General features: G+C 48.0%; 1 protein-coding gene across 2 annotated transcripts in view; it reads right to left on the bottom strand.

The window, feature by feature from the left end:
• Window positions 1-16,706, bottom strand: part of Sdk2 (sidekick cell adhesion molecule 2) — a 322,728-nt gene that overhangs the window by 71,522 nt on the left and 234,500 nt on the right. For both annotated transcript variants that reach the window (XM_045159211.1, XM_045159212.1), the window contains exons 16-20: window positions 14,543-14,683; window positions 13,038-13,219; window positions 12,490-12,605; window positions 498-693; window positions 148-246 (exon numbers count right to left, since the gene is read on the bottom strand). In XM_045159211.1, coding sequence (XP_045015146.1) covers window positions 148-246; window positions 498-693; window positions 12,490-12,605; window positions 13,038-13,219; window positions 14,543-14,683 — 734 coding nt within the window. The remainder of the gene's footprint in view (window positions 1-147; window positions 247-497; window positions 694-12,489; window positions 12,606-13,037; window positions 13,220-14,542; window positions 14,684-16,706) is intronic.

Below are 16,706 nucleotides of genomic sequence, written 5' to 3'. Positions count from 1 at the left end.
GCAGAGGTGGCCAATGATGGCTAAGGGAGCGGCTCTGCTGGGAGGTCTGAATGGGAGCTGGCGTGAGGCAGGGGAGGACCTAGCCCACAGGCCCAACCCTGCCAAACCGGAGCCCACCCTTGGGCTCAGGAGTGTTGTAACACTTACCTGTCAAGATGCCATTCTTCTCTCCCGGCTCCTGCCAGCTGACCTTCAGCGAGGTGTCCAGGATGTCACTGAAACTCAGGTGTCCCACGGGCCCTGGCACTGTTCCCCAACACAGCAAACCCCCCCCCCGAGTATCCATCAGAGCCAGGGCAAAGTTACCCTGATTCAGGATGGCCAGCCCCCCCGAGTGTCCATCAGAGCCAGGGCAAAGTTACCCTGATTCAGGATGGCCAGCCCCCCCGAGTGTCCATCAGAGCCAGGGCAAAGTTACCCTGATTCAGGATGGCCACTGTGTTCCAGGGTGCCCTGGGCAGGTGGGTGGGGCCTCAGCAGAAGCTGATGGCACCTACCATCTTCGTGGGTGCGCACCAGCTGGGGGCTGCTGCGGGGCCCATCTCCCGGGGTGGTGAAGCAAAGGACGGAAGTGAGGTACTCTGTGAACTTCTTCAGGCCAGACACGAAGCCCACGTGGATGCTGTCTTGAAAGTTGGGTCTGGCCGTCACCATGGTAACCTCCTCTTCCTGCTGTGGTTCCCAGGCGATCAACTGAGGAGAGGTGAGCAGGAGTGTTTCAGCAGGGTGAGGACTGCCCCCACAGACTGGGCTGATGGACAGAGCCCAAGGGGTCAAGTTCTCCTGGATCCCATTCCTGGGGCATCGAACTGGGGTCCTTTGGCTTTGCAGGTAGATGCCTTAACCGCTAAGCCATCTCCTCCAGCCCACGAGAGGCAACCCCGGAGGATGCGAGAGCCTGATCTCTCCTGCGTTCCCTCGATGCTCTCATTCGCGTGTTGAGCCTCTGACTGTAGGTAAGGAACAGCGCTGGGTGCCTCCCACAGGGGTCTATCACCCAATTTATCAGGGTTTACAGGAAGAGCATAAGACCAAAGTGGAGGCCCCTTTCTTTGTTCAAAAGTTATTTTCTGTTGACAGCAGCAGAGCACTTGGCCAAAGTGGGCCCCCCCTGAATCTGGAACTCTGGGTTACCGCATAGACTGCACAGCCATGAAGTCTCCCCTCTCCTATGCAGACGAGGAAACTGAGGCGCAGAGAGGCCGAGTGATTAACACAATAGAGGGAAACTGAGGCTCTTTTTTGTAAAGCATCTTTGCATGTGTTTATGTGTACGATGTGTGTGAATGCATGTGTGGGTGTGGATGGTGAGTGTGTGTGGAGGTCAGAGAACAACCTTGGTGGCCAATCCTCCTTCCACCTTGCCTGAAGCAGGCTCTCATGTTGGCTACTGCATACATCAGGCTTAGCTGGCCTGGGGGCATCCTGGGACTCTCCTGTCTCTGCTTCTGATCTCACCATGGATGTGGTGGGATTAGAGACACCTGCTACCACATCTAGCTCTTTTCTTTTTTGAAAATATATTTTGGGCTGGAGAGATGGCTTAGTGGTTAAGCGCTTGCCTGTAAAGCCTAAGGACCCTGGTTTGAGGCTCAATTCCCCAGGACCCACGTTAGCCAGATGCACAAGGGGGCGCACGCGTCTGGAGTTCGTTTGCAGAGGCTGGAAGCCCTGGCGCACCCATTCTCTCTATCTCCTCCCCCTTTCTCGCTCTCTGTCACTCTCAAATAAATAAATAAAAATAAACAAAAAAAATTAAAATATATTTTATTTATTTGAGAGAGAGAGAGACACACACACACACACACAAACAGAGAGAGAGAGAGGGAGAGAGAGAGAGGGGGGGGAGAGAGAATGGGCATGCCAGGGCCTTCAGCTATAGCAAACGAACTCCAAATGCCTCCTTGTGCATCTGGCTTATGTGGGTCCTGGAGAATCGAACTGAGGTCCTTTGATTTTGCAGGCAAATGCGTTATCTGCTAAGCCATCTTCTCCAGCCCACATTTAGCTATCTTAGATGAGTTTTGGGGATCTGGACTTAGTTCGTTACATTTAAACAAGTGTTCTTTTTTTTTGTTGTTGAGGTAGGGTCTCACTGTACCCCCAGACTGACCTGGAATTCACCATGTAGTCTCAGGGTGGCCTCAAACTCATGGTGAGGGCTGGAGAGATGGCTTAGTGGTTAAGCGCTTGCCTGTGAAGCCTAAGGACCCCGGTTCGAGGCTCGGTTCCCCAGGTCCCACGTTAGCCAGATGCACAAGGGGGCACACGCGTCTGGAGTTCGTTTGCAGAGGCTGGAAGCCCTGGCGCGCCCATTCTCTCTCTCTCCCTCTATCTGTCTTTCTCTCTGTGTCTGTCGCTCTCAAATAAAATAAATAAAAAATTAAAAAAAAAAAACTCATGGTGAGGTACTTACTTCTGCCTCCTGAGTGCTGGGATTAAAGGCGTGCACCACCACACCCAGCTTAAACAAGTGTTTTTTTTAATATATTTATTTATTTGCAAGGAGAGAGAGAGAAGAGAGACAGAGAATGGGGGCACCAGGGTCTCCAGCCACTGCAGACAAACTCCAGATGCATGCGCCACCTTGTGCATCTGGTTTTGTGTAGGCACTGGGGAATCGAACTCTGGTCATTAGGCTTTGCAGGCAAGTGCCTTAGCTGCTGATCCATCTCTGCAGTCCTGAACGAGTGTTTTATCCACTGAGCCCTCTCCCTGCCCTACATGCTGAAGTTCTTGAGCTGCCCTCTTTCTTCCTAGGGGCCAGACAGCTCAGCTTTGCCTCTGAATTTCTCCACTGCTATCCTTCTACAACTTGTTCCCAGTGGGGACTTCAACCCTAAATGTCACTCAGAGGTGGGGAGTCAGCGAGAGATCCCTGTTGGAACTCCATCACTTCCTGTCCCACCTTCCCGTACCTTCCACCCATCCCTTACCCAAGCCTGCCTCCTCTCTCACCTCCCACTCGCTCCCGTTTTCTGGGCCCGTCATCTGTCTCAAACAATGGCAGCTGGTCCCAGCGATTTCCTCATTTATTTGAAGTTGATTAAACAGCAATTAATGGTGAAAAGCTCCACTTGATGAAGTTTAATAAGCATGGGTATTTATAGATATAAAACAATACCACGCCAATGTGTCCGATTAACTCACGCCTCTAACAATGCTTAATCCTTCTCCCTTTCAGGGCCGGATGTTTATAAAGGATGTTTTGAAATTTAATTGGTATTGTGAAAAGATAGCCCATGGCAAGTTAATCAGACACTAATTAGACCCTAAAAATACTAATCAGAAATACTAAGTGGCATTTAATAAGTATGTTAAATATCCTCTTTATTTCAGTTATCTTGTTTCATAGCAATTAAATTGCCCAACTTCCTTGGAGTAGATGAAGAAATGAGTGTAATGTTTTAATTTAATTTAATTAATGTAAATTTGAATTAATTATGTTGTTCGAATTAATTGTGTGGTGTGTTCCCCAGCAAGTGTAAAATTCGAGTAAATATTATTTTAATGGGTTTACGCTAATTACAATCACTGACATTTAAAAAAAATTAAAGGGAAAAGGAGTTTCTTTACAGGTGTCCTAAAATAGCATTTATTGGATCTTGCCCACCAAAATGATCCATAGGAAATTCACAGGATACCAGAAAAGTGTGGTTCTGAGGACCAACAACGTTGGCTTGATTCTGTAGGTCAACACCTGATGCTCAAGATGGCGCAGGGCCATGGCTTCCCAAGGTTGCTTCAAAATATTTACTCTGGGGTGAAACTGTAGGATTGTGATTCCCAAGGTTATTATTATGTGTTATAGTTTAGATATCAAGTGTCTCCTTCCCCAGAGACTCATGTGTTGAGGGCTTGGTGTGCCCCATGGTTGAGAAGCAATTGAATACCGAGGGCTGTTAGGACCTAACGGTGGCTTTCTGTGTTGATGAGCTCACAGATGAAGGGACTGTCAGGAGCCAGGGCCTGGCTGGAGGAAGTGGGTCACTGGAGGGCACGCCCTTGGAGGGGCAGCTTCTTATTCCCAGTCCTTTACTCAGTCCACTACAGTGTGGAGGACACTGGCTTTCATCTGAAAATGGAAGGACTCTTGTTTGCATGCAGGCAGGTACCTGCTTATGCCATAGAAATGGAAAGAGGGACTGAAGAGATGGCTCAGCAGTTAAGGCGCTTGCCTGGGAAGCCTAAGGGCCCAGGTTTGATTCCTCAGTACCCATGGAAGCCAGATGCGCAAGGTGGCGCATGAGTCTGGAGTTCATTTGCAGTGTTGAGAGGCCCTGGCGCGCCCATTCTCTTGCTCTCTATCTCTTTCCCTTGCTCTCATAAATAAATAAATAAATAAATAAAATGTTAAATTAAGAAAAGAAATGGAAGGAAAAATCCAAACCCAAGCTCCCCTGCTGCTGGGATTGCGAGAGCCGTGGGGTTGAGCCTGACTTCCTGGGTACTGGTTTTGTAGATGACTACGGAGTCATGCAAGCCCTGAATGTGATCACAGAACAGAGCTACACAAAAAAGAAATCAGCTCCTAACAATCAAAACCAAAATGAGGCCAGGAAGCTTACAAGGTATTGAGACGCAGCAAAATTCTACCCAAAGAAACTAGTTCAAAAGACGTCACGACACAGCCACGCGAAGGGTGACCCTCGTGGGATATGCCCCAAGACAGGAAGCATGCAAATAACGTGGAGCTGTTTGTGACTGTGGTGTTCGGTGCTGAGCTGAGCCCTGTGTGTCTGGGATGACATAGGGAGGTGACGATGTGGCTGGTGCAGGGACTGAACTTTCAGTGTGGAGATCAGAGGTGCAGATAAGAGGCCTATGAGGTCATGGAAAAGCCTGCGGTCCTGAGGTTGAATTGAAATTGTCAGCATGGCCAGGCGTGGTGGCACATGCATTTAATCCAATTACTCAGGAGGCAGAGGTAGGAGGATCACCGTGAGTTTGAGGCCACCCTGAGACTACATAGTGAATTCCAAGTCAGACTGGGCCAGAGTGAGACCCTTTCTCAAAAAAAACAAACAAAGAAGAAGAAGAAGAAGAGGAAGAGGAAGAGGAAGAAGAAGAAATTATCACCATGCATTTTATGCTTTATAATTTAAAAAATATATTTTATTTATTTACTCATTTATTTATTTAAGAGAGAGAAAGAGGCAGAAAGAGAGAGAATGGACACACCAGGGCCTCAAGCCACTGCAAACAAACTCCAGATGCATGCGTCCCCTTGTGCATCTGGCTTACATGGGTCCTGGGGAATCAAACCAGGATCATTTGACATTGCAGGCAAACGCTTTAACCACGAAGCCATCTCTCCAGCCCTTCCGCTTTATAATTCTTGAGACAGTTGCTTGAAGATCCCCACTAAGCTTGCCCAGTTTTCTGAATTCTAACTAAAAAAGTGTAATTTTTCCTTTACTACTTTTCTGTATTTTTGGTTCCTAACTTGAATCTTATTCATGCTTGCCCAGATACACCGGGTTTTCTCATGGTTTCTTGGAAGAACCCCTTCCCCGTCCCCGCTCCCATCCATGCTTGCTGGCTTCCACTGCTGAACTTGAACTTGCCTCTTTTCTGGAACCTGACTCAAAAGGCATGACTTTGTTCATGTTATCCATCTCTACTCTCTTCCTATTTCCCATCCCCTCTACCTGTAGCTGCTGAGATTTACAGCTTGTCTATCCTGTTGTTTTCTCTCCAATGCTAATGAAGTTGTCTTTGAACTTAAAAAAAAAAAAAAAAGAAAGTGCTGAGCTTGGTGGTGCAGACCTTTAATCCAAACACTTGGGAGGCAGAGGTAGTAGGATCTCTCTGAGTTTGAGGCCACCCTGAAACCACACAGTGGATTCCAAGTCAGCCTGGAACCTGGGCTACAGCAAGACCCTACTTCAAAGCAAAACAAAACAAAACAACAGGGCTGGAGAGATAGCTTAGCAGTTAAGGCACTTGCCTGTAAAGCCAATTCCAGTTCAATTCCCCAGGACCCACGTAAGCCAGACGCACAAGGTGGCAAATGCATCTGAAGTTTGTTTGTAGTGGCTGGAGGCCCTGGCATGCCCATTCTGTCTCTCTCTCTCTCTCTGCCTGTCTCATAAATATATAAATAAAAGTTAAAAAACCCCAATAACAAAGTACCTCCTCCCAGCTGTCCCTTAGCAGAGTATAGAAATGAATAGGACCATTCCCACAGCAAGAAGCACTCCAGAACTTCACAAGGAATGTCTAAGCTCAGGCATGAGGGAGGGATTTGTTTTGAACCCAGGGCCTTATGCATGTTAGCAAGTGTTGTAGTCAGTTCCACATTACTGAGATGAACATCCAACCAGATGCAGTTTATGGGAGGAAGAGACTTACTTCAGGCTTATAGTTTGAGGAAAAATTGTATCAATGGCAGAAGAAGCTGGCTCCCTTTCACAGATCCAAGCAGAGAAAAACCACCAAACAGCCAGCAAGCACCAAAAGCAGCAAGTGTAAACCAGCAGAGCTCAGACGCTTTCCTCACACCTTAGCAGGGCGCAGTGACAGGGCCCTTCTAGCAGAAATCTGCCTAGTGGACCTCAAGTAGGAACTATAGTAAACAATGACTGTAGCTGGGCATGATGTTGCACAAACTTAAGCCCAGAATTTAGAAGGTAGATGTAGGAGGATCATTGTGAGTTTGAAGCCAGCTTGGAGCTACAGAGTGAGTCCCAGGTCAGCCTGGGCTAGAGTGAGACCCTACCTCGAAAACAAAACAAAACAAAACAAAAATGACTGAGTCAGCCAGGCGTGGTGCCACATGCCTTTAATCCCAGCACACGGGGAGGTAGAGGTAGGAGGATTGCCATGAGTTTGAGGCCACCCTGAAACTACATAGTGAATTCCAGGTCAGCCTGAGCTATAGTGAAAGCCTACCTCAAACACACACACACACACACACACACACACACACGATCACATCCAAACTACCACAGCAAGTGCTCTACCGCTATGCCATAATACCCAGCCCTCCTTTTAATTTTAAGTTGCCCAGTCTCGCCTTGAACTCTCTCTATATTAGGTTGGCCTTGAATTTATGACCCTCTTGCCTCAGCCTCCCACATGTCTAAGATTACAGGCCTGGTAAAATTTATATGTAAATTATATACATACTTAATATAGCTTAGAACCTATCAGAGATACCTGGGTCATGTTGAAAGGACTGATAAGCCAACTTGCAGACAGTAATGATAGGTCAATTTGCCATCAGTGATAATGGTGGAAACAGATGTGTTAAAAAAGATCCTGGAATTAGGGAGATGGCTCAGCAGTTAAAGACACTTGCTTAAAAAGCCAACTGGTCCAGGTTTGGTTCTCCAGGAGCCACATTAAGTCAGATGTACCTTTGTACACCACTTTTGGTGCATGGGTTTGGTGTTTATTTACAGTGGTAAAAGGCCCTGGTGTGCTCTTTCTCTCTCTTAAATAAAATAAAATATTTTTTAAAAATGTAGGTATAAAAGGATATTACCCAAACCAAAATCAACCCAAAAGGTACATCTTCTAATCCAACTTTCCTGTTACTTTAGTAGAGGGTAAGAAGTCAATTCATACTATTGAAAATCAGTAAGGAATGGAAAAGGATGGAATTTTATATCTACATGGCTCTTTCTCCCATCCAAGTACTCACTAGGCTCAACCTGTTCAGGGTGGTATGGGCATAGATTACACTGCTCTTCTTAAAAGGAACTCAATATCCAGGTAGTCAGAAAGCTAATGAAAGGAAACTTCTTTCTTCTTATTTTTTTTAAAAGTATTTCAGCATTTTAATCAGGAAGAAATAATATTTCCCATTCTTGCTTTGCAGCCCCTAGTGAAATAATAGCTCCTACAAGGGCTGTCCTCACCATGATAGAGGCAGCCAGACTGGGCACCTCGCACGTCAATACACTGTACAACCTAGGAACAGTATGTGGAGCCAAAAAAAAAATATCATCAGACTTGAATCTGATCAGCCGCTAGTTCTATAGTCCAATTTACTGCAAATATAGTACTCAGAAGAATGTATTAAATGACCCCACGGGGATGCAATCAGCAAAATCCAGGCTGTGGAAAATTCCACACGACAAATGGCTAAGTTTTTTCACGAAGTAAATTATGCATGTATATGTGTGTGTGAGAGAGAGAGACAGAGAGAGAGAGAGAGAGAGAGAGAGAGCATCTATAGATCAACTGAGACCTTCAAAACACAACAAAGAAAACAAACCCCCACAAAAACCAACCAACTGCAATTACGTGGACTTCATGTAGATTCTGGAGCAAAAAATATCAGCCAGTGATGGGAATGAGGTGTCAATCAAAGAAATTTGTAGTCTGGCAGGATATCTAATGACGTTAAAGGGACTATTGTCATTTTTAGGTAGGATAATGTGATAATTGTACTTTTGTTTAAATAGAGGCCTTATCTATAATCTTCTGCTACAGAAGCATTTATTTTCATTTAAAAAATTCTTATTTATTTGCACGTGTGTGTGTGTGTGTGTGTGTGTGTGTGTGTCTGTCTGTCTGTCTATCTGTATAGGCGTGCCAGGGCCTCTTGCCACTGCACACAACACCAGATGCTTACGCCATTTTTGTGTCCAGCTTACATGGGCAGGGCTCGGTAATTGAATCTAGGCTGTCAGGCTTTGCAAGCAAGAGTCTTTAACTGCTGAGCTTTCTCCCCAGGCCCCTGCAGAAGGATTTAAGAATGGTACAACACACCTTCTGGGATTTGATTCAGAATATTCCAGGACACCCAGGCAGAGGGCATGACAGTGATGGGACATGGTGACTGTGAGTTGATCCGTGCTGGAGCTGGGAAGGGCACTCCATGGTGGTGACAACCTTCCCTCGACTCTTGCAGGCATTTGAGTATTTCCACAATGCAAAGGAGGTGTGCGTCTATTCTTGCTCAATATATTCAAAGGACAAATTCGGCTGCTGCCCATGGCAGAAGTAACGAAGGCTGACTGACGAGGCAGGAAATAAAGATCCTGACTGTTATTCATCTGTACTTCAAAAATAACAAGTCACGGATACTCCTTTACAGCTGAAAATGTAATGTGGGGCTGGGGAGATGGCTCAGGGTTTAACGGTGCTTGCTTGCAAAACCTGCCAGCCAGGGTTCAATTCCCCAGCACCCATGTAAAGCTGGACACAAAAAGTGTTGCTATGTTGCTTGCAGTGGCAAGAGACCCTAGCACTGCCCCCTCCCATGCAAATAAATAAATGTTAAAAAGAAAATGTAATGAATGATTTTTGTTTTGTTTTGTTTTGTTTTGTTTTGAGGTAGGGTCTCACTCTGGCCCAGGCTGACCTGGAATTCACTATGTAGTCTCAGGGTGGCTTCAAACTCATGGTGCATGGCAGATCCTCTTATCTCTGCCTTCTGAGTGCTGGGATTAAAGGCGTGCACCACCACGCCCGGCTTGAATGCTTTCTTTCTTTTTTAAAAAATTTTGTTTATTTTTATTTATTTATTTGAGAGCGACAGAGAGAGAGAAAGAGAGAGAGAGAGAGAGAGAGAGAGAGAGGGAGAATGAGTGCACCAGGACCTCTAGCCACAGAAAACAAACTCGAGATATGTGCGCCCCCTTGTGCATCTGGCTAATGTGGGACCTGGGGAATCGAGCCTTGAACCAGGGTCCTTAGGCTTCACAGGCGAGCACTTAACCGTTAAGCCATCTCTCCAGCCCTGTTTTCTTTTTCTTTTTTGCATGTGTGTGGTATGCGTGCTCGTATGTGTGTAAGTGTATGTGTGCATGCATGTGGAGACCACAGGGCAACATCAGGAGACCTTCCTCAGTCTCTCTCCTTCCTTCCTTCTTTCCTTCCTTCCTTCCTTCCTTCCTTCTATTTTCTGCTTTATTCTTTGAGACAGGCTCTCTCACTGAACGCAGGGCTCACTGATTTGGTTAGACTACCTAGCCAGTGAGCGCTGGGACTCCCTGTCTCTGCCTCCCAGTCAGCACTGTGTGAGAACTGGGGATCTGAACTCAGTCCTCATGTTTTTAAGACAAGTGCTGTACCCACCGAGCAACCTCCCAACCCCTGTTTTCTCATTAACGTAAGGAAATGTATGGCTCGAGATCAAATCTCAACTCTAGCAGTTACTGCTTGACCTTGAATAGGTGACCATCCTCTCATGCCTTAGTTTCTTCTTTTGGAAAGCGGGGGTCTTCATTCTTAGGGCTCTTGTTCAGCATGCATGAGAGAACGTTAGTGAACGGCCTGTAGCTAGCTTCCTGGCACGTCCCCTTAAGTGTGACTCCCTTTCCCCTCCCACCAGCTCCTGCACTCAAGAAACTGAGCAATGCTAGCTCTGCTGAGCAGCTGTGGGGTGCAGGCCGCTGGCTGAGTCTCAGGATAAGCATGTTGGGGACTTCTGCAGCCTCCTCTTGCTGGGCATCACTGTGGGCCATTGTCCCAGTTGTCCTGGCCACTGGCTGGCCTTGTAGCTCTCAGGGAGTCATTTGCCTTCAAAGTATGTAAGCTCAGCCTCCCTTATGCAGAATAAAACTTGAGCTTAGACTTGGCAGCAAGAAACTAATTGTTCCCAGCCCAGCCTCCGCGCTCCGCAGCCACGCAGGCCTTCTTTCTTCCCCAGAGTCCCAATTAGCAGTCTGTTCTAGCCAGCCAGCGCCGTAAGCTCGGGCTGCAGCTCCGTCCCAGGAAATCTCCGCTGCTCCGTCTGTGTTCTTGGGCTTTCCTGGGAGTGGGAAGGCTGCTGAGTCTGGGCTCTGGCCCTTAGGTCACTCTACATACAGGCCCACAGTGTCTCTGTAATGGAATCTCCCTCCCTTCCTCTCCAGCCCTCTCCCTCACGCAGTGATAATGGCTAAGCTGCCTTGTCCTAGAAACGAACTGTGCAACATATGCAGATGCGGCGGTGGTGGAGGAGGCTTCAGGAAGTGGCGGCGCGGCACCTCCAAGTCACCAGCTTCTGTAGCTTAAACTCAGAGCCTGCGCTTCTCTCTCTTGCCCCTGGCTTTGCACTAGCGTGCCTCTCACACGTCCCGCCTCCGTCCCCACATCTGGAAGGAGCACATGGCATCTTTCTACCTGCTGGGGGCGGGCACCACCCCTTGCAAGCATGGTGGACACAACCTGGAGTTCATTCTCTCAGGGGACAGCAGGTAGGGAGGACAGGAGGGACTCAAGCATGAGATCAAGGGCCTGATGGCTGACAGGTCCCTGCCTTTCAGCCCAGCTGAACTAGCCAGTGACCTGCCAGCATTATGGCTATTGGTTGCCATGGGACCAATAGCATTCTTTAATATAGATATAGATATAGATATTTGCTCGTTTTTGGAGGTAGGGTCTCACTCTAGTCCGGGCTGACCTGGAATTCACTATGTAGTCTCAGGGTGGCCTTAAACTCACGGTGATCCTCCTACCTCTGCCTCCTGAGAGCTGGGATTAAAGGCGTGTGCCACCACACCCAGATAAAAAAATATTTTAAAACTGTTAATTAATTAACTAATTTATTTGAGAGAGAAAGAGGCAGATATATAGAGAGAATGGACATGCCAAGGCCTCCAGCCATTGCAAACAAACTCCAGAAGCATGTGCCACCTTGTGCATCTGGCTTATGTAGGTACTAGGGAATGGAACGTGGGTCCTTTAGGCTTCGCAGGCAATGCCTTAACCACTAAGCCATCTCTCCAGCCCCCAACAGCATTTTTGGAGACTTCTATGTCAAACTTCTAGGCCTAGCACCCCAGAGTGGCTGTATATGGAACTTGGTTCTATTTATTTATTTATTTATTTAAGAGAAAGAGGGAAGGAAGGAGGGAGGGTGTGAGAAAGAGAATGGGCATGCCAGGGCCTACAGGCAGTGCAAATGAACTCCCGACACATGCACCACCCTGTGCATTTGGCTTACATGAATCCTGGGGAATCGAACCTGGGCCCTTTGGCTTTTGCAGGCAAGCATTTTAACCTCTAAGGCATCTCTCCAGCCTAGAATTTGGTTCTTTAAAGTAGTACTTGAAGTTAACTGAAGTCATTTATGGTGGACCCTAATCCAATGTGATTTGTGACCTTATGAGAAGAAGGGATGAAACCATAGACACTCATGAGGACAGGAGGAAAAGGCATTCACCCACACTGAGGATCAAAGAGCTTATCCAGGGCAGCTGGGATTTTAGCCCAAGTCTGTCCGGAGTCCTTATCATTCATACCCTGTGGGGGTCAAGGTCAGCCATGGCTAGTCAAGCCATGAAAGCAAGAAATGAATGCTATGTTTTTCTGATGGGCATGGCTATCCTCAGATGTCCAGGCCTTGTTTGTGGCAGGGGTCCCTAAAGACAGGCCCTTGCTGGTGGTGGCTGGGCATTGTCCAATCTCCCTGAATCCTGTGTGTAGCCTTGGAGCTCTTTATCCCCCAACTCCTGCTCGCTTGAGCTCTCTTGAGCCCTCCACCTCTCCCATGTTCCCTTCCGGAGTCACTGGAGGTTCCCTCCCAGGGACAGCAGAGGTCTTACATACCTTGTAGCCTTGATTAATACCATTGATGAACTGGGGGCTGGGGGCATTCCAGGTGAAGCGGATGGCCGTGGAATTGATGGCTTCTACAAACACATTGCCCGGGGGCACCGTGGGAACTAGAAGAGATCGCGAGATGGGGGTGGGCATCAGTTTAGCTTGCCTGGTGCAACAGATAAATGTCCTGCTAACCCAAGAGGCCCCTTACTCTCTCTGATTAATTAATTCAAGTTCAACAACCTTGCCTGTCCCACCTCACAGTGGCCATATAAAACACTACAGGCATGACCTGTGACTCAGGTAGGAGAGTTGTAAGCTGTCCCCAGTTAATACAAAACCTCACATACTGTCACCTGGCCTCCATCTCGCCTTCCCCTCAGCCGCCTGTACGGTGGGAGTCAGGAGCAAGGTGAAAAGCATGCAGGCGCAATAGCAAGAGCCCAGGTGACATGGCAGACTGGACAGGCAGAGGCCTCGACAGGTACAGGGCCCAACAGGACAGGGCACGAAGGAAGACACTCCCCTGCTCTTCTATGGCCGTCTCTACCCACCTCCCTGCAGCGTCCACTCGGTGACCTTGCTGCTGTAGACACCCAGGCCAGCGCTGTTGTAGGCGGCCACTTCGATCTCGTAGTTGGTCCAAATGATGAGGTCTTCCAGCAACAGGTTGTTGACGTCAGCATCCGTGATGTTCTTAAACTGGTACCCGACGGGCAGCCCGGCCAGGCAGTACCTGAGGGGAGAAGGAAGAGTAGGCTCAGTCAGCCACTGTATGCAGGCCTGGGGCTCTTCCCACTGTGGAGCACCCCAGCACCCAAGGGTGTCTGTGTGCAAGAAAGAGACATGGGTGTGGCCAGCTGCTTTACAGCCAGCCTGATCTTGGGTGATGGATGGGTGTTTCCAGTCATTTCAAATTTTGAGTTATTTATTTATTTAATTTTTTAAAAATTTATTTGCAAGCAGAGGGGGATAAAGAGAAGAGAGACAGACAGAGAGAATGGGCACGCCAGGGCCTCCAGCTGCTGCAAATGAACTCCAGATGCATGCACCACTTTGTGCATCTGGCTTTACGTGGCTCCTGGGCAGTTAAATCTGGGCCATTAGACTTTGCAGGCAAGCGCCTTAACCACTGAGCCATCTCTCCAGCCTATCAAGCTAATTAAAAAAATATTTTAATTTATTTATTTGCAAGGAGAGAGAGAGAGAGAGAGAGAGAGAAGATAGACAGAGACAACAGGCATGCCAGGGTCTCCAGCAGCTGCAAACGAGCTCCAGATGCACGGGCCACTTTGTGTCTCTGACTTTACGTGGGTCCTGGGGAAACAAACTCTGGTCATCAGGCTGCAGGCTTAACCGCTGAGCCGTCTCTCCGAGGCCCATTGCGTTACTTTCATGAAGGAACGCTGCGGATTGATAAGCTTTCATGCTTGCTTTTAGGTTCCCGGTAAACCTGACCTCAGTTAAATGCAAAAATCCATACAGAAAATTCTTGCCTCATCGATTTCTGCGCTCATGCTCCGCACACTCGGAGGCGTGAGCTGCTTCGCGGGACTGTTGCCTTTTCTCCCTGTATCAGCCTTGACCTATGGCGGTGTTGCCTTCCCTGCAGTCTTGATATTATGCTGTGTCCCTTCTCAGCTGTTCTTGCTACTTTCTTTCTTTTTTTAAAATAGATTTTTGTTTTTATTTATTTATTTGAGAGAGAGAATGAGGCAGAGGAAGAGAAAGAGAGAGAGAGAGAGAGAGAGAGAGAGAGAATGGGTGCACCAGGGCCTCCAGCCACTGCAGATTCCAGATGTGTCCCCTCGTGCATCTGTCTTACATGGGTCCTGGTGAATTGAGCCTCGAGCCAGGGTCATTTGGCTTTGCAGGGAAGCGCCTTGACCACTATGCAATCTCTCTAGCCCTGTTCTTGCTACTTTCTAAGACTACTATTATTGGAAAGTTCTTCTGGGTGTCTAACCTAAATCCTTCCTGCCATTTCTTGTCACCTGGTCTTTGTTAAATAGTGAGGATCTGCATGATTTCTTAATCCTCTTCCCTTCTTCCCCTGTACCTGATGATGTAACCCTTGAGGATTCCATTCTGGTGGCTCTCAGGAGGCGGCTGCCACTGGATCATGATGGACTGGTTGGTCCGGCCACTAGCGATGACATTCTGTGGAGGGGCCGTGGGGGGCTCCTCAGGGAGGGAAACCCTGGAGCAGGGAACAAAACCAAAGGCCCTTCACTCAGTCTGTACATAGTGGGGACCACGAGGCCAGCCCTGCCATGCGCTGTCACCAGATGAGTGTTCACATTTGCTGTGTGGTTTTCACGGGCCACTTGATGTCTCTGGGCTTGTTTGTGGATTTTTATTTATTTGCTTGTTTACTTGTTATTACACACATATATGGTCTGTGTGCATGCGTGCATTTATTTGCTTGTTTACTTGTTATTACACACATATATGGTCTGTTGCGTGCGTGTATTTATTTGCTTGTTTACTTGTTATTACACACATATATGGTCTGTGTGTGTGCATGTGTGCATGCTTGTGTGTGTGTGTGTGTGTGTGTGTGTGTGTGAGAGAGAGAGAGAGAGAAGGAGAGAGCGTCTCCCTCAATCACTATCCACCTCTATTCTCTGAGCCGAGGTATTTCGCTGAACCTAGAGCTCACTGACTTGGCTAGACTCATTTCCCAGTGTGCTTCAGGGTTCTTGTCTCTGTGCCCCCTGGTGCTGGGATTACAGGCATGTACCACCATGTGTGGCATTTACGTAGGTTTTGAGGATCTGAACTCAGGTCCTCATATTGGCACAACCGGTATTTTACCCAGCGAGCCATCTCTATGGCCACATCCCTTGCACCCCACTTTCTTTTGAAGCCCAACAGGCTGGCCCTTTTTTTTTTTTTTATGAGCATGTGCATGAATGAGAGAGAATTGGTACACCAGGGCCTCCAGCCACTGTAATCGAACTCCAGACGCATGTGCCACATTGTGTGCATGTGTGACCTAGCACATGGGTCACCTTGTGCATCCGGCTTGTGTGGGATTGGGGGAGTTGAACATGGGTCCTTAGGCTTCGCAGGCAAGTTTCTTAACTGCTAAGCCATCTCTCCAGAACCCCATTTTTTTAAAGATGGGGCCTTGCTATATATCCCAGGTTGACCTTGAGCTCATAGCCCTTTCATTCCATTTCAGGCTCCTGAAGATGGAATTACAGGCATGTGCCATGGCCCCTGGCTTCTTGTTCGGTTTTTTAGAAATAAGGGCATCAGTCACTTTCCTGGGATGGGCGGGTAAGCATGGAGCTGGGAAGGTGCTCAGCACCCCCCGCCCGCCTTCTGAAGCCCAGTGCCACAATTCTTTCCCCAGCCTCCCTGGGGAACGCTGTGCTCTGCCTAAGTGTATTTTTCACATGGCTGACACTTATCCATTAAAAACAAAAGTTAATTATTTTTGATGGATGCTTTTTCCTTCCTTTGTTTATTTTTATGTTTTAGCTCTCTGATGGATCACTTTCCAAATAGTCCCTTTACTATGAAGGCTAAAGTGAGGATGGCTTAACCTTTCCCTGTGAGGACTCAGGCCTTTCAGCACGGACACTTAAGATGACAACGTGAACAGAGCGCGGGGGATCCGTGAGGCGCGGCTGGGCGCGGGGTGGGGGTGGGGACACCTCCCAGCGCTTCCAGTCTCCTGCTGAGATCTGTGGCTTCTGAGGCCAGGCCAGCCCTTCGCGTACTGGACCACCTCCAGTGAGCCAGACGCAGCTTGGCACAGGCATGACAAGCGCTCAGCAAACAGCAGCCAACAAAATGCTTCTGTCACTGCTCCCCATGCTGGGCTGGGCCCCTGTCAAATGCCTCCCTCTGGCTAGAGTGTGTCTTGCCCCTGGAGCCGTCACTCTAGGGAAAACCAGAGGTTTGAGTCTTGTTTCAACTATGAACACTTATAGTCGTTGCTGAAGCCAGACATCTCTTTCTGGCACTCATGGGTATATATATATTTTTTTGTTGTTTTGAGACAGGATCCCACTCAATAGCCCAGGTTGGCCTTGAACTTGTGATCCTCCTGCCTCAGTGTTTGGATCACAACCGTGTACCACCACACCCTGCCTGGAGGGTATCTTTGGAAGAGCCGTGTACACGACCTTGGTACATACATTCTGTGTCACAGCCATGCTGCCTTCCTGAAGGACAAATGCTTAGGATGTCACTGGAGGTATCAGCTCTCT

This window comes from Jaculus jaculus, chromosome 9, assembly GCF_020740685.1.
Source record: "Jaculus jaculus isolate mJacJac1 chromosome 9, mJacJac1.mat.Y.cur, whole genome shotgun sequence".
In the NCBI taxonomy this organism is placed as follows: Eukaryota; Metazoa; Chordata; class Mammalia; order Rodentia; family Dipodidae; genus Jaculus; species Jaculus jaculus.
This window is presented reverse-complemented; position numbering and strand designations above follow the sequence as displayed.